The 27,017-nt window shown below is 41.1% G+C and overlaps 1 protein-coding gene across 2 annotated transcripts in view; it reads left to right on the top strand.

Annotated features, from left to right (window-relative positions):
- Positions 1–15,503, top strand: part of LOC137072758 (complement C3-like) — an 83,904-nt gene extending 68,401 nt beyond the window's left edge. Inside the window, exons 40-44 of one of the 2 annotated variants that reach the window (XM_067440680.1) lie at positions 9,013–9,137; positions 9,214–9,264; positions 9,353–9,436; positions 12,861–12,996; positions 15,316–15,503. In XM_067440680.1, the coding sequence (XP_067296781.1) occupies positions 9,013–9,137; positions 9,214–9,264; positions 9,353–9,436; positions 12,861–12,996; positions 15,316–15,457 (538 nt within the window). In that variant the 3' untranslated portion in view covers positions 15,458–15,503. Of the gene's footprint in view, positions 1–9,012; positions 9,138–9,212; positions 9,265–9,352; positions 9,437–12,860; positions 12,997–15,315 lie in introns of both variants that reach the window. The other variant, XM_067440681.1, reaches the window with a different exon arrangement.
- The last annotated feature ends 11,514 nt before the right edge of the window (positions 15,504–27,017 follow it).

Raw genomic sequence — 27,017 nt, 5'->3', positions numbered from 1 at the left:
ACTGGTTGGCAGCCCCCGCTTACCCACTTCTTGTAGACAGCACCGACAGTGTAGTCTGAGGCATCCAAGGTGATGGCAAAGGGGGTTGTAGGAGAGGGATGCGCCAGCATCGTGGTGTTCACTAGGGCTGCCTTAGTGGTTGCAAAAGCCTTGATTCTGCTCTCAGTCCAGTCCACGACGTACTTGGGTTTACCTTTCAAGACCTCGTGTAAAGGTTGCATGAGCTGAGCGGCTCGTGGAATGAAGCGATGGTAAAAATTCACCATGCCGTGGAACTCCTGCAGAGATTTGACTGTGAACGGGCATGGTAAACTGTGTGTCCATCTCCACCTTTGATTGAACAGCTCCTCCCTTAGTGACTCTGTGTCCAAGGAAATTAATAGTGAAGAGACTGAACTGGCACTTGGCAGGGTTGACAGTTAGTCCATGTTAGTTAAGCCGCTCAAAAAGGGTTCGGTGGTGCTCCAGGTGCTGAGACTTGGATGTGCTAGCCACTAGGATGTCATCCAAGTACACAAACAGGAAAGGTAGGTGCCCAAAACAGAGTTCATGAGGCATTAAAAAGATTGGGAAGCGTTTTTAAGGTCTAAAGGCATGCACAGGAATTCAAACAGACCAAACGGTGTGATCACTCCTGTCTTAGGAATGTCCTGTGGTTGTACCGACACCTGATGATATCCCCGGATGAGGTGCACCTTGGAAAATATCCCCTAGCCAGCCCGGTGTGTTGTTCGGGACTGGGTATCGGTCAGGTGCCGTTGCTTAATTAAGCCGCCTGTAGTTGCCACACGGGTAGCAGTCGCTGCCAGGTTTAGCGGACAAATCGAAGAGTTGAGGCCCACGGGCTGTCGGATCGGCGGACTATTCCCATGCGCTCTGTTTGCAAACTCAGCCTTTGCAACGGCAAGCTTGGTCGGGTTGAGGCATCGAGCGCTGGCGTAGACGGGTGGACCAGTAGTGGTGAGATGGTGTTCCAAACCATGTTTCACGGCCAATGCCGAGAAAGTGGGCTGAGTGAGGGCAGGGAAACTGGCAAGTAGACGGTGGAAATAATCAGAAACTGAAAGCATGCTAGACAGTCACATAGAGTTGGCCCTGCTGAGCTTGCGTGACCGCGTCAATCAAATGGCTGTTCAGTCCGGGCATCTACGTCATGAAGGTGGAGCAGGTGCTGAAAGAAAGTATGGTTCATTAGTCCTGCGTGTCCATCAAAGCATATTGAAATGCATGTTTTTAGATCATGTAACACTTTAAAGGGGGGGTGAAACACTCAGTTTCAGTCAATCTCATGTCTGTAACGGATTCACAGAGGCAGGATTCAAAAGCAAGTAATTAGTTTATTTGACGGATAGTGTCACAGAAGTCAAAACTCAGAACACTGAAGAAGTCCGGATAAGACAGAGCAGTGAGAGAGGCTCTGTTGGCGACACGGGCAGGCTGTGAGCAGCTGTGACTCGGGAGGTCGGTACAGGTAATCCGGGAAGGGATCCAGCGTTTCACGGAAGGGGGAAACGACAACCAACACGGAGACACAAGGGGAAACATCCAACAACGCTCTGACAAAGACAAGAGAGAAACAGAGAGACTAAATAGGGTGAAGGTGATGAGTTGCAGCTGGTGCAGGTGATCAGCCACAGGTGCGTGATGAGCCAATCCCAGGCTCCGCCCTCACCTACATTCAACACGCACCCAAGAGTGAGACAGGGAATCCATGAACCGTGACAGTACCCCTCCCCCTAGGAGCGTCCCCTGACGCTCCCAGCCGACCTTACCTGTTGATTGTAATCATCAATAAGGGAGTGATCCAGAATGTCCCTAGCAGGAACCCAACTTCTCTCCTCCGGACCGTAACCTTCCCAGTCCACCAAGTACTGGAAACCGCGTCCCCTCCGTCTAGAATCCAGAATGCGATTAACCGAATACGTTGGTTCCCCATCTACGAGTCGCGGCGGTGGGGGAACCGGGACTGGCGGATTAAGGTGGGAGTGAAAAACAGGCTTGATTTTGGATACATGGAAGGCGGGATGAATCCTCCTGTACGCCGGAGGGAGTTTGAGGCGGACTGTCACCGGACTAATGATCTTGGTGACAGTGAACGGGCCGATAAATTTGGGAGCAAGTTTATTAGATACGGAGCGGAGAGGAATGTTCTTGGTAGAAAGCCACACTTTTTGACCCACGACGTAAACGGGAGGCTTAGACCGGTGGCGATCGGCTTTAGCCTTGGTGCGCGCTCCCACCTGGAGCAGAGTCTCACGGGCTCTGGTCCATGTGCGATGACACCTCTGGATAAAGGCGTGAACAGAGGGGACCGCGACCTCGGAATCCAGACTAGGAAAAATAGGTGGCTGGTAACCTACACTACACTCAAATGGCGAAAGGCCCGTAGATGACACTGGTAACGAGTTATGAGCGTACTCAACCATAGAGAGTTGCTGGCTCCAGGATGAAGGATTCTTGGATACCAAACATCGCAACACTCTTTCCAGATCCTGATTGGCTCTCTCGGTCTGACCGTTGCTTTGGGGGTGATAACCCGAAGACAGACTAACCGTGGCTCCTAGTAATTTACAAAACTCCTGCCAAAATTTGGACACAAATTGGGAACCTCTGTCAGAGACCACGTCCATCGGGAGGCCATGTAACCGAAAGACGTGGTCTACTACAGATACCGCTGTCTCCTTGGCTGAGGGTAATTTGGGCAAGGGAATGAAATGTGCTGCCTTCGAGAATCGGTCCACGACGGTCAAAACGACCGTCTTGCCCTGGGAGGGCGGGAGGGCGGTAACAAAATCTAGAGCGATGTGGGACCAGGGTCTCGAAGGAACAGACAACGGCTGAAGTAACCCATGGGGAGGTTGGTTAGATGTCTTACCAACCGCACAGACCGAGCAAGCCAAAACAAAACTGCGAATGTCGCGAGCCATAAGTGGCCACCAAAATCGTTGCTTTATTAAACTGCAAGTGCGGTTTACCCCTGGATGACAAGCAATGTTGGAGCAGTGACCCCATTTGAGGACCTCGGATCTTAACCCCTCCGGAACGAACAAACAACTCGGTGGGCCGCCGGGCGGGGGCGTTACCCCTTCTAAGGCCACTTTGACCTTCGATTCGATCTCCCATGTGAGTGTAGAGATAACTATCTTCTCTGGCAAAATACACTCGGGAGTAACCGGGCGTTCGGAAGCATCAAAAATACGAGATAAAGAGTCGGGTTTGATGTTTTTAGACCCGGGGCGGTACGAGAGAACAAAGTCAAAACGTCCGAAAAAAAAGTGCCCACCGAGCCTGCCTGGAGTTGAGTCTTTTAGCAGATCTAATATATTCAAGGTTCTTATGATCCGTCCATACAATAAAAGGTACCCCCGACCCTTCAAGCCAATGACGCCACTCCTCCAACGCTAACTTGACGGCCAACAACTCCCTGTTACCAATGTCATAATTGCGTTCGGCAGGAGAAAGACGATGGGAGAAAAACGCGCACGGGTGCATCTTGTCATCTGAGGGAGAGCGCTGTGAAAGAACCGCTCCTACCCCCACCTCTGACGCGTCGACCTCTACCACGAACTGACGTGTGGGATCAGGGGCGACTAAGATGGGAGCCGAAACAAAGCGGCTTTTCAGTTTGGCGAATACAGCCTCGGCTGTATCGGACCACCTGAACGTCATTCGGGGAGAGGTCAAGGCAGTCAGAGGTGCGGCTAGTTGGCTGAAATTGCGAATAAAACGCCGATAGAAATTGGCGAACCCCAGAAACCTCTGTAGGGCCTTACGGGAATCTGGACTTGGCCAATCCATCACAGCCTTAACCTTGTCGGGATCCATGCGCATTCCCTCCGATGACACGATGTACCCTAAAAAAGGAACAGACTGTGCATGAAAAGCGCATTTCTCCGCCTTGACAAAAAGCCCATTCTCTAGCAACCTCTGAAGCACTCGTCTGACGTGTCGAACATGTTCCTGGAGAGACGAAGAAAAAATCAAAATGTCATCCAGGTAGACATATATGAATTGGTCGACCATGTCTCTCAACACATCATTGACGAGTGCCTGGAAAACCGCTGGGGAGTTGGAAAGGCCGAAAGGCATGACCAAATATTCAAAATGCCCCCTGGGGGTGTTAAATGCGGTTTTCCATTCATCCCCCTCCCTGATGCGAACCAAATGATAAGCGTTACGTAAGTCCAACTTCGTGAAGACGGATGCTCCCTGTAACCTCTCGAAAGCTGAAGACATCAACGGCAAAGGATAGGTATTCTTTACCGTGATGTTATTCAGCCCTCGGTAATCAATGCAAGGTCGCAGAGAACCATCCTTCTTCCCCACGAAGAAGAACCCCGCCCCCGCTGGAGAAGAGGAAGGGCGGATGAATTTGGAGGCTAGAGAATCAGAAATATATTTCTCCATGGCCTCCCTCTCTGGAATAGAAAGAGAGTATAGTTTGCCCTTAGGCGGAGACTTACCTGGGAGTAAATCTATAGCACAGTCATAGGGACGATGCGGAGGAAGAGAAGCAGCTCGGGACTTACTGAACACTTCCTTCAGGTCGAGGTACTCCGGAGGCACGTTAGACAGATTCACCGTCTCACTCTGAAAAACAGAACGAGACACAGACGAACAAGCAGACACCAAACAAGACTCATAACACTTATCACTCCACGCAGACACAGAGTTTTGTCCCCAGTCAACCCTTGGGTTATGTAACTCCAGCCAAGGGTGACCGAGGACAATGGGAGCCAAAGGGGAGTCCAGGATAAAAAATGAAATGAGTTCAGTGTGGTTGCCAGACGTGATCAGTGTAAGTGGTTCAGTGGTGAATGAAATGTCAGGGAGAACTTGTCCGTTGAGTGCGTTGACAGAGATGGTGTTCTTAAGTGCAATGGTGGGTATTTTGAGTTTGTGTGCAAGGGCAGAGTCAAGAAAGTTACCCTCCGCTCCCGAGTCGAGGAGTGCTGGGCTGGAAAATTCCTGGGCTGCCCACAGCAATCTCACCGGAAGGAGAGTGGAGGATGAGGTCTTTTCCACGGAGATCCCGCCCGACAGTAGCCTTCTCCTTACCGCCGGGCGTGGTCCTCTTACCGGGCAGGAGTCTAGCAGGTGTCCGGTCCCGCCGCAGTAGAGGCAAAGACCACGGGATCTCCGTCTCGCTCTCTCCTCCCGGGAGAGCCGAGCTCGACCCACCTGCATGGGCTCCGGGTCGAAGGTGTAGCTGACCGCATCCGCAGCGTTGACCTGAGGGCATTCGACACTCTTGTGCTGAAACTCCATCCTGGATCTCAGCCGACTCAGACGAGCGTCCACCCTCAACGCCAGTTCGATCAGTCCGTCAATCTTCTCCGGAAGGTCGATCATGAAAATCTCTTTCTGGATGCGGTCAGCCAGCCCATGCAGGAACATGTCCCACTGTGCCTCCTCGTTCCACTTGCACTCGGCGGCCAGGGTGCGGAACTCGATGGAATAATCCGAGACCGAGCGGTTACCTTGACGGAGCTCTGCGAGTTGACGTGCCGCTTCTCTTCCGGTTACCGCTCGGTCAAACACCCTTCTCATCTCCGCCGCCAGCGTCTGGAACGAGGAGCTGCAAGGATGTTGATTTTCCCACACCGCCGTTCCCCAAAGTGCGGCTCGTCCGGAGAGCAGGGTGAGGACGAATGCCACCTTGGATCTCTCCGTGTTGAAAGTCTGCGGTTGAAGAGCGAAAAACAAGGAACACTTGGTAAGGAAGGCTCTGCAATAATTGCTCTCACCGGCATAACTCTCAGGGGTAGGCAGACGTGGTTCCGGTTGCCGCGATGCGGATGGTGTGTGGGGGGTCGGCGGTGGGTCGGGCACAGTGGGACCGACGAGTTGTTGCATCTGTTGGGTCAGCTCGGCCACCCGTGCCACCAAAGTGTGTACTGCCTGTCCTGTGGCAGTTAAGTTCGCCTCCTGCTGGTCCAGTCTCTCGTTGCTGCTGGTCAGTAGGGCGTTGAGACTCGCTGAATCCATGGTTGGTCAGAGCGTTCTGTAACGGATTCACAGAGGCAGGATTCAAAAGCAAGTAATTAGTTTATTTGACGGATAGTGTCACAGAAGTCAAAACTCAGAACACTGAAGAAGTCCGGATAAGACAGAGCAGTGAGAGAGGCTCTGTTGGCGACACGGGCAGGCTGTGAGCAGCTGTGACTCGGGAGGTCGGTACAGGTAATCCGGGAAGGGATCCAGCGTTTCACGGAAGGGGGAAACGACAACCAACACGGAGACACAAGGGGAAACATCCAACAACGCTCTGACAAAGACAAGAGAGAAACAGAGAGACTAAATAGGGTGAAGGTGATGAGTTGCAGCTGGTGCAGGTGATCAGCCACAGGTGCGTGATGAGCCAATCCCAGGCTCCGCCCTCACCTACATTCAACACGCACCCAAGAGTGAGACAGGGAATCCATGAACCGTGACAATGTCAATCTTGAGTACCTATAGAGTAGTATTGAATCCTTCATATCTCAGAAAAGTCTTTAGTTTTATTATATTTATAAAAAAAATATGGGCTGTACCGAGTCTTTTCGGAAAAAAACGAGCGCCTGGAGGCGTATCGTGTGGACGGAGCTAAAGAATGACAAGCGCGCAAAGCGGTGACGTCCTCAAGCGTGGAGAAACTCATGGCTATCACAGATAATGCTCCAGAATCATTCGGAGGCTGAAATAAATTGAACAGGAGAAACGGCAACAGCAGGATGTCCGTCTCTGTGGTATGTACTGTATTTGGTGGCCTGTCAATATTTGTGTGTGTTTACTCACAGTTTATAAGGACATGATTTGGTTTATGGACTATTGTATGTGATTAAACCTTAGCAGTAGCAAGCAAAATGGTTTTGCATGTCAGACTAGTGTACATAGAACAACAATAGAGTCCGTTAGCGCATTTGAATGACGAAGCACGCGATCGTGTTGTTTACTGATGTTTACTCACGCGACGAGCCAACATCACAGACATTTGAAGCAGTTTTACTCACCGGCTGCTTTCAAAGCAGGACTGAACCTTTATCGCTGGGACCGCTCCGTCAATAACACACTTCTTTGGTATGATTTGGTGAAGTCCTGACAGCAGTGAACGGTGGAGATCCACTTTTGCATCGCGACTGATGCGATGTTGTGAAGCTTCCCGTCATTTCTGCGTTCAAATCGGTTCAAATGCAGCGCTGCCTTCCCGGAATGCTGTGCTGAAGCGTTGAAGTCTCCCATAGGAATAAAGTGGAGCACGGTGCCTGGATCGACTGGATCTGCAACTGAGCAGTGTTTATGGCCGTGCATTTCCTCTCTCGCGACTCGCTCTAGTCACACGCGCGCGCACCCTACCGGGAGAAGAGCCCGTACGGCCCATACAAGGACCTTCCGATCAATTTAACGTCAAGTAGACCCATACTCGAAAAAAACTCTCCGAAACTTGTGAGAAACCGGAAGGAGTATTTTTAACACAGAAATACTCCATCAAACGTCCAACATTCGTTTTTGAAACTTTGTCTATGTTTAGGATGGGAAAAGTCCAAGTCTTTAACAGTGTAAAAAGCTCAGTATGCATGAAACAGCATTTCACCCCCCGATGTGCACAGGAAAAAAAAAGTGTCCCATCAGGAAAAACTTATCAGCCTCCGTGTCAGTGATTGTGGTGTAACCTACTGCACCTCTCACTTGAGAAGGCAGCTGAAGCAGGAAAAGACCTCACCTAAAAGATCCAGCATACGATCCATGATTTCGGACGGTTTCGTGTCAGCCAGTCCTTGAAGGGAGAAAAGCCTGCTGGCTCTCTCAGCATCTGACAGTTCAAACGTTTTCAACGTTGGCTTTGAGTGCTGTATTCTTGTCAGTTGCTGGAGGATTTGTAAGCAGGCTCACCACTCTGGTTGCTGTTGTATTTCCATGAACTGACACAACATAGTAGTATTTAGTTGTATTAGCGGCGATCTCGCGCAACACGAATGGCGCTTCGGTCTGAGCGAACCATGACGTAGCCGACGTTTCCCAGAATTCAGAGAGTTCAAGAGTGGCGCCATTCGTGGTCATGGTAGTGTCGTTTCTCTGGATATGTCCAGCAGACTATTGCTGTGAAGAACAAGCGACAACTTCTCATGTTGAGCACGTGAGTGTCGTTTATTAAAACCCAAACAAACGGGACACTTCTACCAGCCTCCCGTTAACCTACGTCCTACGTCAACACACTTTAGAACATCTTAAAGGGACCGCAATCCCTGAACAGTTATAAAGCACTGTGTTAATATATCACAATAAATAACAATAAATATATTTGCTACTTACCATATTGTGTTTTATTAACACCTACACCTATCCCAACATTTACAATAATGCAGATACAGTAATTATATGATGTAATATTGATATGCTCATGCATAGCTGTATCCTTTATAGTCTTTACTCTATGGTAAATGGTGTGATGACATCACCGCTTCACAAAATATACGTATTGTCTATACACACGGAAAAGCAGTTTCAGATTTAACAACTCTGGGACCAGTTTTAAAAAAGTACCGTTTTCAGGCTCCTAAAACAGATCTGTGTGGACGAAAAGCTGATACAGTACACAATTTTTACATATACATGTTACGTGTCTCCGTGTGAACCACACGTTACCACAAAATATCACAATAAAATAACAATAGGCTGTGTGGACGGGGCCTTAGAGTCCTGTGCTTTTCATCGTGGCAGATGAAAGGGGACTCCTGCTGATCACTACATAGAGTTTGCACTACATACAGGATTCAGCTTTTGCACAGGACACACAGCCTAAATTTTGGATGCAACACACATCATACAGACAAGTGTGATTTATTATCTAGAGCTCTGTCACTAATTGCGAGGAAAGTCTGATTTAATTCACAAAAAATTGCTGTACGAGTCATTTGTTAGACCAGTGAAAACTAAATCAAACACGGGTAAATATATCAAGTGCATGTTAGCGTCACATTTGTGTATTTAATGTCCAATGACATGTTTTGCATGTGTTTTCTGTTGTTTTAGTCTGAAATACATTTTTGGAGAGCAGACCTGGATTAAATACTGGCCCACAAGAGAGGAAAGCCTAAAGCGAGAATACAAGGATCAGTACATCGGCATCTCTCAACTCCGGAATAGGCCCTTTAAGGAAATGTGCTATATAATTCTATAGTATAAGTATTCTTTTTTACAGGAAATTGAACATTATCTTTTGCATACATCAGGTCAGAGAGCAGGAGCGTTTGGATAAAGCCTGTGAATATGGCACAGATTATGGTAAACATGTTCTCCTCCCTCAGTCATTGACTCCTCTATCTAATCTCACAGCTGATGCTGAAAACAATATAACACGTATGTTTGACAGTTTATAAAGTCAAAGTGGTGAGGATGGATCTGGCACGGGACTCTGACATCTATCACATGGAGATGGTCCAGGTGCTGAAAGAAGGTACGGTTCATTATCCCTGAGTGTCCATCAAAGTACATTGAAATATGTTTTTAGAGCATGTAACTCTTGAACTGTGGCTGACGTTTGGACATCCCGGTAGAACTGTTTCCTGTTCTGTCCTGTACGCAGCAAAAAACCCAGTGTTAAATTAACTCTCTCCACAGTTTATTTGACTCCACACTCAAGTGTTAAAGTAACTCTGAAGAATATGGAGCTAAATCAGTCTCAATAAAGATAAATACACACACTACATTCACATATGCACGCACATGATTCATAAATGCACACACAGGATACACAAATGCACAAAAAATTCACAAATGCACAGACAAAATTTAAAAAGCACAGAAGATTCACAAATGCACACAAAATTCATAAATACACACACAATTCATAAATACACATAACATTCATAAATACACACACAATTCAGAAATTCAAAGAAAATTTAAAAATGCGCTGAAGATTCAGAAATGCACAGGGCAAGATTCAGAAATGTATTTCTGATGCACACACAAATATACCTTGATTTACAAACTGCTTGTGGTCTGGGAACTTCACTGCATTTGTGTGTGAATTTGGAGACTCCCTTGACTTGGCTCGGCACACAAATGCCCTTTTTAAACAGGGAATGATCAGCAACCAATCAGATATCGCCCTTGTTTTAGCCAATCACAAGAACGCACCCCACGTGGGGGATTGTTAACTTATAAGCCAATCACATGAACACGTTCACACATTGCGATATAGCCTACAGGTGGTGCGAGCGAGTGCGAACGCTAGCGCGGTGGAGGACTTCTTCTGGCAGATGCCCTGTATTTTCTTTCTCGGAGTTTGTCGCTGTTTGTCAGTTGCCAATGGCAATAATAACTCACGCGCGCAAAACACAGTTAACTATTTGCTTGTATATCAATATATTATTATAACTCATAAAGCACATAACGCCTTATTATGAGTGACCATAATCTACATCTTTATATACATCTTTATAATTTAGCCATTATAAGTCACTATTATGGCAATGTGTTTGCATTAGTTGGGCTCTTGACCCTTTATTTACGACTGATTTGTGTTTATAATTTTTTCATGATAAGTGTGTGATTAATTGCGAAAATAAACAGTTATCTATTGACAGCCATATATATATATTTCATATTATTAAGGTCTCCAATGGAAAATTTTCAAGTGACTGATCACATCTACATTTTTCAGTTGGCCGAATTGAATTTCTGTTAATTTAATTGCATCAATTCACAGAATTTCAATTCTGCCAACTGAAAAATGTAGATGTGATCAGTCACTTGAAAATTTTCCATTGGAGAATTTTTTGTATTTATTTTTTACAGCGTATAATCAGCCACAAAAAATCTTTAGGTGTTGATTATGTTTCGATAGTAACATTGTAACATTGACAGCTGCTTTGTATATGTATTTTCCCCTGTCATATATTGCCCGAAAATGTGTTTGTGTTCCCGTTTTTACTCACTTGAGACGGGAGATCCAGGGAATCCCCCTGACGTCATGGGGGCAGACAGCTGACTGTCACATCCGATAAAAGAAGCCGGCTAACCATTGTTCGGGAGAGGACGCTCTCATTTCCTTGTGGATTACGCGATCGATTCCATTCTGGGAGTAGTTGTCTGTCTTCCCTATCAGACAAAAAATTCTTTTCTGTCTTTTCTCAGTCTAGAAGGCACCAAATTCAAAAATAATTTCACATTTTTAATACATGAATGACCCAGTTTAAATACAAAGCTTAATGCTAAATCACTGAATTAACCCTTTAATAAGGTCCCCTTAACTCCGTTTTTTTTCTACCCATGGTCATATTTTAATGTTCACTCATGACAGTAAAATAGGGCATTGTACGTCAATCTACTTCAGTATTTCCTCTCTTTTAATAAGTAGACTAACCCCAATTATATAGTTGACCTGGTGAACTGAGATATTTCTGAACCCAATCTCTGATCCTATCACTGATGTGTTCATTTTACATTATTGTTTATAGCAGCCCTGTGACGTTACAGCATGAGATTGTGCTTTTACACATACACACATCCAGGATCAGCATATGAATCTCAACAACGAAGAGCATATTCAGATAAACTCTAAACATCTCAAAACAAATGTAGAAAATTAGCTCAAAGGATAAATATTAATAAGTATTCATAACTCGTGATTATCCATTATGATTAATTATGAATATTTGAAATAGTTAATGAGGTTAGCTTGATGTAGCTACATTTACATTACACAGCAAAAACTCCAGTGTTAAATTAACTCTCCTGAGAATATATGTGAGACCACACTCAAGAGTGTTAAAGTGTTAAAATAAGAGTTTTAAAGTAACACTGAAGCAGTGTTAAAGTTAATAAGATAATTAAAGTGTATTTTACTGCACAGCGGCAGCACAAAAACTTGGCTCTTATAATCTCCTGGTTGTGCGATCATTTAGGCCAGCCGTGTTACTGGGTTATCTTTTCTCATTTAAATATTCAAAATTTAGCGTAGGCACAGCACTCGCCAGATTTATCACAAACCACATTTGACAGTATTTACAAATGCAATAATTCTAATAAGAGTTTTAAAGTAACACTTGAAGCAGTGTTAAAGTTAATAAGATAATTATCTGATTAATTGAGTGATGATTGACCATTATTGAAGATACCTGATGTTAACAAGCAGAATCACCAAATGAGAACATCACGATTCTTAAGTCACCATTATGGTGATCAGTGTTTGCTTTACTTGGGCTCTTGACCCTTGACTTTATACCATTAGATTTTGTTTTGGCTGTTTTAACAGCCAGACAAGCCATGAGAAAAGCTGATTGTTGGGTGTTGGTTATGTTTTGATGTTGTCATTACTTGATCGGAGTCATATATTAGAATCAAATATTTAGCCAGAGAATATGGTCATATTTCAAAAAACTGAACCTTGAAGCGGGTATGTGGGATACCAAGAATACAGACGACTGCTGCTATTAGTGCTGTAACTGTTATTTAGTGTTAAATTAGGCCTATTGCAGTTGGGTTCAGTGGCTTTAGCCTTTACTGTGAATTTGTTATGTAAATTGTGTTTTGTATCTATTTATATATTTAAGTATACTTTAAACTTTTAATAAATTGTTAAATTTAAAGAATTAAAACAATTTTTTTTAATAAAAAGCCATTCTTTAATATCATCCACTGTCGTTTTGTGGCTCCCTTTCATTTATTTATTTTTTTAAGTATTGGTTCAGACACCGGTACCGTTTTAAAATTCCCGGTTTGGCACTGGTATTGTAAAAAAAAAAAACAATACCCAACCCTAATCATCACTCAATTAATCAGTTAATTATCTCATTACCTATCTCTTAAGTGTGGAGTCAAATAAACTCTGGAGATAACTAAAATAATTATAATAATTGTTTTTTGCTGTGTAGGCACTGATGAGGAGGTTGAGGGGAAAGTCAGACAATTTTTGGCTCGTCCCAGTTGCAGAGAACATTTGGGATTGGTAGAAGGCAAGACGTACCTCATCATGGGCAAATCTACTGACCTGCCAAACCTCGGAGGAAGGTAAGTGTTTGCGTTTCTTACAGGATTCTGTTTTTATCCAGTTTATCGCTCTGACACTAATTTGCCTCACAATTGGTGGAAAGTCTGATTTAATTCACATAAGGTTGCTGTACGAGTCCTTTGTTAAGCCAGTGAAAACTACATTTTTCAAATTTACAATATTGCTTACCACAGCTACGCTGATGACACCCAGCTCTACTTAGCACTGTCACCTAATGACTACAGCCCCACTGACTCCCTGTGCAAATGCATTGATGAAGTTAACAACTGGATGTGCCAAAACTATCTTCAGTTAAAGGGGTACTTCAGTGCTGGGAAGATGAATCTGTATTTAAACTGGGTCATTAATGTAGTAGAAATGTGAAATTATTTTTGAATTTGGTGCTTTCTAGACTGAGAAAAGACAGAAAATGTATTTTTGTCTCATGGGGATGAAAGACTACAATTCCCAGAATGCTTCGCTGCCCTGTGAGGCCATTCCCAATGTCACCGCTACTGGATTACAGTGACTGATTTCAGAAAGTACAATTAAATACTGAACGTGTGTGTTCAATATAACGATCGAGTTGCCGCGTGAGTCTCACAGCCGACTCAGATTAGGAGTCAGATTACATTTAACATCATAAATGAGCTCTAGTGATGAGAGCTGAGGTAATCGCGACCACATTCGCAAATTACATTCACAACGCGTTTTCAGTTCATGCCTTTGGATGCTTAACTTTCATAGAAATTAATTTGAGAAGTTAAAACACTTACATTGCTTAGCATCCGTTTAAATTAACGCCTGTAGCTGAGCTGTGCTGTAAGTGTGATCTCCATTCCCCATGCACGAGTTGAAAACATGCGGAAATGGCTCCCTCTGCTGGCTGTAGTCTTTAGGCTCTGGGCAATCATTCCTCTCGTGATGCAAATATCGTCAATTTGCGTCACAAGAGGAAATTTTCCAGAAATAAAATGCATAAATCTCTCGTCTCAGGGGGATATAAGAGGGGGGAGCACGATCATTTGAATATACTCCAGGGTTTCTACTGATAAAAAGCCATATGCTAATCGCTGAAGTAACCCTTTAAACAAAGACAAAACCGAAATCACTACATTTGGAAACAAAGATGAAATTCTCAAGGTGAACGCATATCTTGAGGCTAAAGGCCTGATAACAAAAAATCAAGTCAGGAATCTTGGAGTGATTTTGGAGTCAGACCTGAGTTTCAGTAGTCATGTCAAAGCAATAACTAAATCAGCTTACTATCATCTGAAAAATATTGCAAGAATTAGATGCTTTGTCTCCAGGCAAGACTTAGAGAAACTGGCTCATGCTTTCATCACCAGTAGGGTGGACTATTGTTATGGCCTTCTCACCGGCCTTCCCAAAAAGACCATTAGACAGCTGCAGCTCATACAGAACGCTGCTGCCACTTAGAGTTCACTCAAAGCAAGGAGAGTCTGCCTTTAGCTATTATGCCAGCCGCAGTTGGAACCAGCTTCCTGAACAGATCAGATGTGCTCCAACAGTAGCCACATTCAAATCCAGACTCAAAACACATCTGTTCAGCTGCGCATTTACTGAATGAGGTCTGAGCACTGTATGTCCGACTGATTGCACCTTATCTTATCTCTTTATTCTTTTTATAATTGTTTTAGTTTACCTTTGTTCTTATCTCTGGTTATTGTTTATTTTATATGTTCTTTTGAGTTGAATATGACGAGTGAAAACTGGGTTTGATGGAAATAGTAAGTTTGACAATAAGGTTTGAGTATGTGTAAATCTGTGGAGGGTATGATGAGTGAGAAAGGGTTTAACAAGAAGGTTCCTGAGTAAAAATCAGGGAAGAGTGATCAAAATGGATGTTATGAACGTGTTTGAGAAAGAAATGAATGAGAGGTGCTCTAATAAAGATGGTACATGTATGTAGGCTGTAAACTGAAGAATGTTTTATTTTTATATCAGACCATTATTGTGGATTTGCCCATTTTATTTTATTTTATTTATTAAAGTATATTACTTATTATTATTATTATTATTATTATTATTATTATTATTATCTTTACAACTGTTTTAACTATCGTTTTTAATTTCTTATTTGTCCATATGGTATTCTTTTTTCTCATGCATTTGTTACCACTATTTTAATTAATTTCTATGTAAAGCACTTTGAATTGCCATTGGGTATGAAATGTGCTATACAAATAAACTTGCCTTGCCTTGCCTAAATCAAACATGGGTAAAATATCAAGTGCACATTAGCGTCACATTTGTGTATTTAATGTCCCTTAATAGTCGTTTATGTTATGTTTTGCATGTGTTTTCTGTTGTTTTAGTCTGCAGTACATCTTTGGAGAGCAGACCTGGGTTGAATACTGGCCCACAAGAGAGGAAAGCCGAACTGAAGAATACAGAGATCAGTACATCGGCCTCTCTGTACTCCAGAATAAGCTCCTCACAGAAGGATGTACCTCATAGATAAATATAATACAGTGATATTCTTGATTAAAGGAAATGTATCATCTATTGCATACTCGTTAAATTGTTCTTAATTATAATAGAATACAAATATTCTGTATAAAAATAATAAAAAAATTATAAAAATAATCATATTATATTAACTAATAATGTAAATGTATGTGCTTATTACCACAACGGGTCAAAGCCATGCATTTCAACCTCCAGTCGTCTGCTTTAATTAATCATTAGCTAATGATTTATAAAGGTGTCATTATGTTCTGACTTTACTTGTTGGGGCACATGACTATTAACTAACTTATTAAGTAATATGTAATTATGGTTATGAGTTTTGAATTAATTCTGGATTAGTTAATAGTCATGTGCCCCAACAAGTAAAGTCAGAACATAATGAGACCTTTATAAATCATTAGCTAATGATTAATTAAAGCAGACGACTGGAAGTTGAAATGCATGGCTTTGACCCCTGGTGGGAATTAACACATTAATTTACATTATTAGTTAATATAATATGTTATTAAGGAGTTAATACATTATGACATTTAACTAATAACAATTTAATTATGACTTAATCTATTAATCGTGATGAATCTTCATTAGTTGCTGATGCAGTAATCATTAATAAATGGGTTAGTTCACCTTTAGTAATACATTAACTCATGATTATCTGTGCGTTAATTAAGCATGAATGAATGCATATTAGTGCACCCGTATTGTAAAGTGTTACCAAAATATCTTATGTCGTTTCACTTATATAGTAAATGCATCTTGATTATGGGTGCTTGCACATCTCTAGTTCGGTTCATTTGGTCCGAACCAAGGGCAAACTATTATACATTGTTGCATTTTTCAGCTTTTTTGGTTCCTTTGGTCCGAACCATTTGAAACGAACCAAAACGCAGGCACGTGACAACATCCGATGTGGATGTTGTCACGTGCCTGCGTTTTGGTTTCTCATTGGCCATGGCCTATTTCCTAAACTGCTTTTCGATTGGTCAGAATTTACATATGGGAAAATTCCAACAGAAGAGGAAAAGCCAGCGAACTATAACACTATGGAGAGATGACTGCAGGCTGGTTTTGTCCCTGGCCATAATCTACTACACTGTGTGTATTTACCACAGTATGCAAACAAAACATTTCTATAATGAAGCGCGGATGCGGCGTGAAAACAACGTTCTAATGCACCACAACCGGTGAGCGCGCATCACTCGTCACTTCAAGCGGAGGCGTGCATTAATTATTTTTAACTGACATGCTCATCTTCCCGATAATATTTCCAACAAACTATCAGGTAATAATGTCATGCACACAATGTCAGCACAGCTAACTATGGCAGCTGGTTTAGTCCAAAAATGATCAGTACTTTTGCAGTTGGTTCTGTTCGAGGTCGGATCACGTTCTCACCACAAACGAACCGCTCCAGAGTTTGTTTGTAAGCGTACCGAGACCAGCTCTCCAAGGTCTCGGTCCGCTTGTTTGGTCCGCTTTTGGTGCGCACCCGAGTGCGATTGCTGCTTTCACACCTGACCAAACGAACCGCACCAAAGAGGGAAACGAACTCTAGTACGATTCAACCAAACTAAAGAGGCAGGTGTGAAAGCACCCTAAAGATATTTAGACTAGAAACAAGATAAAATGACTAATTAAGAATAGCATTTTTTGCGGAGTTGTTGTAAAATGGATGTGCTTTGTAAATAACTTGCCCTCCCTCTTGCAGCAACATCTCTTCACTCTCTCTGATGAGTTGTTTACTGGCATGAGGGTGGGACAACCTATCACTCACATAATATCGACCAATAGCAAACCGCAACAATCCAATATGGCGGGAAGAGATTATAACCAGCCAAGAACAGCTGTCCTGTTAAAATAGTTCATATCAAGATTTATCAAAGGTCTTTGGGCTTTCATAAGTTCAAATAAATCCATACAAACCCTTGAACACCATCACCCTCAGCTGGTCAGAGCAGGACAGCTTGGTCTTCACTAAAGTATTCCAAATAAATGATTTAAAAATGTTAAATCATGTTGTATAGTAACATTTTTAAACTGGAATGGACAAACAAGGGCACAATCACATTATTTAGGTTGTCCCACTTCACCAAAACAATTGACTATTATAATTTAAGCTGAGTTGACAAATGATTTATTTCTGACAGAAATCACACTTTTAAAGTGCTGGTAAACACACTGACATGCTGCACAATGACTATATCTAACTCGCCAAAAACTGATTTCCGTCAGCTCATTAAACAGATGAACAATCATTACATTATTAACACCAAATTCATCTTAATATTTATTTTAGAATTGGCTTGGCTTCATGTTGGGTGATGTTCACCATTCCAGACTGATCCATCGTCTCCAGAAGTCCTTTTACTCCGGACAGATTAAACGCTTAGGACAAAAAAAATTATAGAGTATTAACATACATTTTATATATATACACGCACATACACATACATAAACATGTTTAGGTCATTTTATTATAGGCAAACTGATAATTATAAAGATATAGTAATTATAAAGAAAGAAATAGTTTTTGCTCAGTAGCCCCATATTTCTTCTTGTATTGGTTCTCTTGACCAAGAAGCAGGTTTCTTAAAGGCACAGTATGTAAGTTCGGCCGATGCGTTTGGACTACACCGCTGCACTTCCTGCTGTAATGACGTCACTAGAACCGTTTGTTGACTAAAGCTCCGCCCACAAGAACACGCAAAATAGGGGGCGTGGTCTCGTTGCTCTCCCACGTGGAGAAGAGCGCGCATTCAGCGCTTGCATTGCCCCGTTATGGTAAGAGGCGGGAGCTTTCCGGGCAAAGTGCGCTAAGCTGCTGTCCAATCACAGCGCGGGAAGCGCTGGCCCAATCAGAACTCGTTACCTGTTTCTGAAGGAGGGACTTCATAGAACAAGGAAATCATCAGGCCGTTTTTAGGACAGAGGAAACAGCGCTGTACAGATAAGTAAATTGTGTGAAAAATACCGTGTTTTTTTTTACACGCGAAACATGAACTCATGTTATATTGCACACTGTAAACACAATCAAGGCTTCGAAAACATGCGGAGAACGGGACCTTTAAGGGTTCGTTTTTTTTTATCCAAGTCAGGGGGAGACAAGCCTGGTGGTCTGAAGCTCCATGCATGTAAAGCATTATAGTAATTTCCATTGTGCCCACATTGACAAATGTCTTGTCTTTCGTTTAAGGTTAGCTTGTGTTGGCTAATGTGTTTTGTGGCGCTGTGCCATTTAAGGCCATCTATTAAAAAAAGTTAATTTCTGGAAATAATCCTCTCTACAAAACAATTAATGATGTATTTATTTGTAAATGAATAGCAAAACAACATTAACTCAACATTGCCAAACGTGATTGATACGCAATAATAATAATAAAAAAATGTCAAGGAAGTAACAAATCACTGGACGGGGTAAAATAATGAGTAGCATAAAAGATGACTTTTTGTTAAAATTTGACTTCAGAGTTGAACTTGGGCTTAAAGGGTACATGGGCTCAATGGTTAGACTCAATATTAATATATAATATACAGCTCTGGATAAAATTAAGAGGCCGCTTAACATTGATTTCTGAATGTTAAGTGGTCTCTTATTTTATCCAGAGCTGTATAACAGTGATTCGATTTAAACATTGTTGCAAACATTTGGGATAATAAGTAAAAGTCAACATATATAACATTGCTCTAGTGGGTTTTAGATATTTTAATCCAAAAATTGTACATATTGTGCCACTAAGGTGACTCTTGAAAGGGCCACTTAGTCCCAACATAAGCATATTTGGACACATTTAGCTTTCATTTTATATATATATATATATATATATATATATATATATATATATATATATATATATATATATATATATATATATATATATATATAATTTCTTTTTTTTTTTTTTTTTTTTTGTTGATAATTTTCACAGATTGGAAAAAAATGAAATAAGGTTCAGATTGTAGTAAGGTAAGCAAACAATAGCTTAAAGCAGCGCTACTCACCTGTCAGAACAACACTGTATACACACTTCCACAATATCACATCCAGAAAAACTTTCGTAACATGATATTTCACACATCTCACACACGTCCAGCACGGTGCATTGGTAATATTGATGACAGAGGCATGTGCATTCATTATTGCAATTGTCCTTGCAGTTCTCACATCCTTCTTTGCTGTTCTCACAACCCATACTTGTCTAGGAAGATTGAATGATCAGTTGATGTGGAAATGTTCTCAAATCCTTCATTTGGGTAAACAGATTTGCATGTAGGAGCGTGAGCATGTGAGGCAGCGCAGTCCAGCCAATCGACTGGTCTCACGTGATGAACATTTGCATAAAATGTGTCTGCCCAAACCGTATGCAAATGAAGCAGGACTGGGTTTACCAGTACCACAGACAGTAATTCAGAAGCCTCTCTGAGACACACATACATCAAGTAATCCAATACAAGATAACAACCCAGATAGCAAGCCACCATTGAGCCACAATCAAATCCATATTCAGAATGTCTGATCTGTGGTAAGGAAGTTGTTAGGACATATATTAATCTACTTTATGATGATACAAACTATATCAGATTATCATCTTTGTTTCTGGCTTTCTTTGCAACAAAGCATGTGCTGTTATAACTATTACAAAGACCACAAACTCAGATAAAAAGCCGAGTCAAACTGCCGAACTACAGGAAACCCTGATCTCCATAATGGTGACCAAACATGTTCAATAAAACATCAACATTTAAATCTCTGTTAATCCTCAATAAGAGCTTCTGCTGAGATCTTGAGAGATTAGTTGTCTCTTATCTTCAGTTGATTTCAGGCGGTGTGGCTTTAGTTGTAGTTGTGTTTTATTTTCTGAGAGTACAAGCATGATGTTAAACTAACATTACAACACCGGTACAAACGTGATGTTGATTCAGTGCAGTTAACATTGACACATTAACACTGATTTAATGTTGTTTTGTTAGTGGCTTCCTATCTGGGTAGGATATTTCATGTAGTATCTTAATGAAACCAAAACGATCCATCAGACATTTTTGTGTGTGAATGAATTACCATTAATCCAAAGCAACATGAGCTAAACCGGCCAAAGTAAATATAGCTGTATATGATTTAGCCAAATGCATATGTTCAGTGACCTATAGAGCTTCAACAACAGAAGATATAGGAAGTGTTTTGCTCTCAGTTTTAAAAGTTCATAATCGCATTCATGTTGCTGTTCTAATGGACACCATTAGGGCAGGACAGACAGACAAACATACACAATCAGACTAAAGCAGCAAGACTGAAACTAAATCCGCTGGCATCAACACACTTAAACAACAAACACAGCAGTGTCGAAGGATTTGCTCTTGCATTGTCAACACATTCACATCCCCTTGGAAACAAAACTCTTTTGCATTGAGATACTTTGGATTCTCATGTTCAGTCTTCTAGCTCTTCCATTAAAAATCAACACAATCATTGAGGAAAAGTGGATAAAACTGAATGGTGTCTTTTCCAGCTGACTTTCTGTTTTAATGGATACGCTTATACTGTTGATGTTTGCTCTGTTCTTTCTGGCATCTCAGTATGGAAGCCCTTTTCCACCACTAAATAAAAAAAATAAGAGTAATTGCGACTTTTTATCTCAGATTTCTGACTTTTTTTCTCACAATTGCAATGACGTGATATAAAGTCACAATTCTTACTTCTTACTCAATTGAGTTATATTTCTTGTACACTGAGTGTTTGAGTTGAGTTTATGAGGAGAGTTGTGTTGGTATTACTTAAGAGTGAAAGAGTTGAAAACGTAAAGTCTAATTGGTAAAACACAAATAAGTTGAGTTCAAAATACTCAAATTCGGATGCAAAAAGTAACCTTAACCAAGGTTAAACCAAGGCAATATGTTTGTGTGTGTAAACTGATTGACCTATGTATCTGAAGTATGTTTTACTCATAGTTGTAGGTTGTTAATACAAATACATGCAAAGGCGTGTTGAGACAATGATAGACTGTTTCATTTGAAGTCACCATTATGGTGATCAGTGTTTGCATCTTAAGCCAGGTGCACACTGTGTGATTTTGCTCATGATTTGGCTGTCTGAGACAAATTTAGCAAATCCTAAAAGATTCCTCAGATCCTAGGCTAAAATCTGACGTCTTTGGTCGTTAGTTTGACATGTTCACCGGCAGCCGATTAATGAGCGCTGCGATCAAATTTTACCTCAGAGAAATTCTGGCAGTGTCAGAAGATTTGGCGCACAATCCTGTAGTGTGACTTCTCCTACGACAACAGTCAAATATCTCGGTTTTCCAAGACAAACTATGACCAAAACGAGAGCTAGAGATTTCTTTGTAGCCAGCATTTCAGTCCCGCGTGTAATGCAGCTCACCGTCACCGAACGCGTCTTTCTTTGATGATATAAAACTCCGGGTGAGTTTTCTTGTGCGCGTCCGTTTTTAGCGCGCCTTAACTATCGTGCAGTCTGACATTAATGCCAACTGAGATCTTACAGTGTGACATGGCTTACATCGGGGATCATGTTCGTACAGTCTGATAAGGGACATTCGCAAAGGATTTTGAAAAAAAAAAAATCGCACAGTGTGCAGGACCCATTAGTTGGCCTCTTGACCCTTGACTTTTTATTTTAGTTCATGTTGAATAGTAGAAAATATCAATAAATAACAGGTCTGTCTCAATATTATAGGGGTTGAAGAAACAGAATAGCCTGACCTGTTAGTTTAATTCACTTCAGTGTTTTACTCACACATCTTTATTTTCATTGGGGTTGTGCCATCATTAATCATTAAACCTTTATTACGCAGTCAGTCAAGCCTGTTTAAAATGCATAAGCTCAGGATGAGAGCTAATAAACGAACAAAGAAGGCAATCGATACGCTTTCTGAAGAACAGTGGTGGCCCAAACCTAAACCAGCGCAGCAGAAACACACAGCCTCCAGTGTCTCTGTACGGTCGTCTCACTTTGGTTTGAGTTTTTGCATCATCTTATTCATAACAAAGAGTTTATTAAAGATGCACTGCAAATTCAGATGTGTGGGTTTGAGGAGTCTAAATAAATAAAACAAATAAAGATGTTTTTTGGACTTATGCACGACTGAATGGAGGCCTGTGATTACATTTCAATATGTATGAGGACGTCCCTTTTCCATTTCTGCTGTTTCATACGGCATTTCTCGGAACTGAAAAGGTTTGTGTGAGGGTTATATTTAGAGCCAATATAATTAGCTCAATTTAAAAACAATCAATGGAAAATACCACTATAAACGTGTGTGTGTGTGAGTTATTAAGATGAGTGCAGAGCAGGGAGGAAATGGGAAAAAATTCAATCTACAAAGAAAATGCACTCATTAATATTTAATTCTAGCGGCTATATAGCTTCCCCTACACACACACACACACACACACACACACACACCATTCCACATCGGTTCTATTTTTTAACAGATAATTATAAATATAATAGTCTAAGAAACATGTTTAAAAAGCAAATATACTTTTAAGTCAACCAGATACTGAACCACATTTATTTTAGTCTCTTTCCTCTACAGTTTTGACATTGTATTGTATTGCACTTCAAATAATAATAATGAAAAACTAAAACTATCTGTATTAAAAGAAAAGGACTAAGCTACAAATACATGCAGAATTGAATACTAAATAATCCATTTAATTTCAAACATTAAAGCATTATTACGCAGATCAGTCTCAGAAACAAGCACAAACACCACGCAAACAGTAAGAAAGACAAGAATATCATTCTGTCAACTGCACCCCTATATACGTCCTTCTAAACACACACAACTTTCACAAAATGAGAATTTTTGTTAAAGTACAGTACATAAAGTCCAAACATTGCACATGCAAAGAAAAGTTTACTTCAGAGCTTGATCCTATCAAGTTATTTTGTCAAATTGTAGTCGAGTCTCCGTTCAGTTTAGTTGATACATTAAGTATTTGAGTAGATGACGTTGATGAACGTGATATTTGATGGATAGCCTAAAGCCATTATTCTCTGAACACTTTGTAAATCTTTTCATTTTATTCACTGCCGAGCACAAAATCATGCAGATAAATAAATAAAGAGCGTCAAATCTGAGGCATCGGTGCTAACAGCAGTGACTTTCCACGAGTCCGGCCTTGAGTTCAGCCTCCAACACTTTGCAGCTTCCTCCTCTTACAGTTCAAGAAATGATTAGGGGAATGTTCATAGATTAAAATGACTAAATAATCAGACAGTCAGACCAATAACAGAACACCAGAAGGGTTCGTATTAGGTTCAATCACTCCAGTATTACGCTTTTAACAACACGGCATGAGAACTGAGCTGTCGATAAGTGAACTAAGGGTACATTTAAATGACATGATGTACTTAAAACAGAAAGTGTTTTCCTCTGTACACATGACAACTTTATCAAAATGATTCCTGCTTACAAAGATCTGTGGAAACGACTAAAAACGTGTATTACTCACGCCAGACAAATAACCGGCGGTCACTTTGTAAAGAAAGAGTACATGCCTTCTTAAGCCACCAAAACACTGTTGTCATGTAAATGAACGGCCAGAATAAATGAAAACTTTTCTGTTTTCAGTTGACAGGGCCGTCTAAATAAATAACTGATTATTTTTACAATGGAAAAAAATCGAATGAATCAATGGGAATGAAACTAATAATCTTAGTTGAACGCTGATCTTAGTTAAGCTGGATAAGGACTTTTTTTCTAGATTTGCTGTACAGCCGAAACAATCTTTGCTGCAGTATTTTCCTGTGATCACTGTGAAGCTGCTTTGAAACAATCTTGAAAGCGCTGTACAAATGAAGCTGACTTGACTATTAAAGTCTCTTGAGCAAAGGTTTGGTCAGTTTGAGAGCATTGAGGACGTCTGACTCACCTTAAACCAGACGGACTGAAGGAGTCGGTGAAGAGTGTTCAGGAGACACAACACTTCGACGTGTGTGTGATAGAGTGCGGATCGGGCCGCATTTTTCTGTCCGAGCCCGACCCGCGTCCGACAGAGCAGTAACCGAACCCGACCCGAGCCCGACAGGCATTAAAATATTTATGTCCGAGCCCGAACCGAGCCCGACAGTTAAAATCTATTTTTTCCCCTCATATACTAATGACACGTACGTTTGTTTGTGTGGAAAGCCCGCTTTTATTAAGCAACATAAGGAAGGCATTCTGAAATGTTTACAGACGAGCGCATCAGCGCGCACACGGGGCATCAAACGTTACACAGAGCCCAATCAAATAGCCAACTGAAATTAAATGAACAAAGGTCTGCCAAAAATGGCCCAAGCTAACAGAATAAAACATTAACGTAACACAATTGAAATGCTTATTGAAATGAAAGTCATCTTACCAATTTTCTCAAACTGTATGGTTCCTAAACTGCAACATGGGATCTATTTACATAATCTATCCATCAAAGTTTAGGCTAATCGAGGTTATGCAGAAAAAGGATTGCATCAACTGCGGATGGCTTCAAGACTGTCCTGCCGCCAGCAGCGCTGAAGTTGCGCTCACTGGAATGACAAGGATGCCGCGGGCAATATGCACGCACGTGTTGGGCGTTGTTGTCACGGCGACATAAACAAATTTCCGCGTGCAGGAAGACGGATGTTAGGGTAATATTTTACATTTATTTTAATCACAAAAACAAACCATTGCATCAAGTTAAACAGGCCCATTGGCTACTTGCATAATAAGCAGTTTTAAATTTAAAAGGTTCAATGCCTTATCACGCTGACTTGACCGAGCCCGACCCGAACCCGAACGTCATATCTAAATATCTGTCCGAACCCGGCCCGACCCGTCGGGTACCGTCGGAACCCGTCGGGCTCGGGTCGGGTATCCATCCTCTAGTGTGTGAGCCGAGACACGTTTGACATCTGTTGAAGGGGGACCGTAGCGTGAGCGGCTTCAAAGGTCACCGAACAAACGCATACATGGGCCATTCTACAGAATTGGTTCAAAGTCAGAGATGGAAACATCTTGAATTCATTTTTTTCCACAAAAAAATTTATGAAAATGATTCATGCAAATTGTATAATATCCAGGTAGACATTTGTAGTAATTATGCAGTTAATTCTCTTATTCTCTCTGTATTTTCAAAAAGTTTTGGAATATTTGTCACTACCGAAACACAATCATATAGAATTTATTAACACGGTTTATATTGACCTATTATGATTTTGTTTACATATACCTTGTAAATATATTATATATATATATATATATATATATATATATATATATATATATATATATATATAGTAAATCAATAACTATTACAATTTTAACAATGTTTTAATTTGTGAGATTTGTTGTATTTTCAATCCAGTCTTTCTTTGTAAAAGTCAAAGTTGATTTCAAAGATAAGGATTCATTAGTTTAAATTATATACATTAAACCAAACACAATCATAACATCTTAGTTGAACATTACATACGTCATGTTTGATAAAACATCCCATGTGTTGGTTGTGACAGTAATGTTTTGTAGAGATCACATCACACAGATTTTAAATCATACAACATTACTTATTACAACATACTAAAGATATAAAGATTTTCATAACAGTATATATTGTTTATTTCCCCCAAATAAAGGATTATGTGTTTCCTTTTTGTCACTACCAAAACAATGATGTCGGTAAAGACATTCTGAAACTTTTAAAGTTTAGCACAAACATGCTAATCAGCACATGGTTAGCTAGCACAGTTGTACAAACGTATGGAAAAAACAACAAAAAAATGTGCTTAATTACATTAAAAAAAAGGTGTTCAGTAGTGACCTTCATTAAAATTACACACAGATTTTCAGACTTTTAACACATTACCTCAAAATGATGGGAACGATCTGCAATGGGCTATGAGAGAGAGGGACACAGGAATATGGAGACACGCCTCGCTGCAGCCTGCAGCACGATGACGTTCTTCTTCTTCTTCTTCTTCTTGTTATATGGCCGTTCACTCCGTTGGAGTATTACCGCCACCTACTGTATAACTTATTTAATTGCATGGGTGATGTATCTGTATTTATTGTTTAATTGCTCCACCCACCCCAAAGGATAAGATCCCATGCTTTAACTGACGCTGCGTGTTCAGCTCCTCCAGTTTCCACAATGGGCTCCTCACTCTCTGAGATGGATGAAAGCAGGCTACTAAATCTATATCCTATGCTCTAATCCTGTACACTTTAAGAAGGTTAAAACCGCCGTATATACCTGATTATCTCTCAAATCCTTTCCCAATAGGTCCACTACACTTACTGGTCTAGTCTTTATATTGCTGAATAGACTATTACGATCATCATGATATTTATTACACTTAAAAAACACATGTTCTACTGTTTCTAATACATTACATTCATCACACATACCATTTCCATGCTTCCCCATTATTGCAAGTGTTGAGTTTAACCCTGTATGCCCAAACCTTAATCTAGATATCATAACTTCTTCCTTTCTATGTCTTCCACAAGACTTTTCCTTTTTCCTTACTGATTTTTCAATATTATAAAACCATCTGCCTGTACTACTA

This window comes from Pseudorasbora parva, chromosome 4 (genome assembly GCF_024679245.1).
Source record: "Pseudorasbora parva isolate DD20220531a chromosome 4, ASM2467924v1, whole genome shotgun sequence".
NCBI lineage: Eukaryota > Metazoa > Chordata > Actinopteri > Cypriniformes > Gobionidae > Pseudorasbora > Pseudorasbora parva.
Note: the sequence above shows the minus strand (reverse complement) of the source record. Positions and strands in the feature narration are given on the sequence as shown.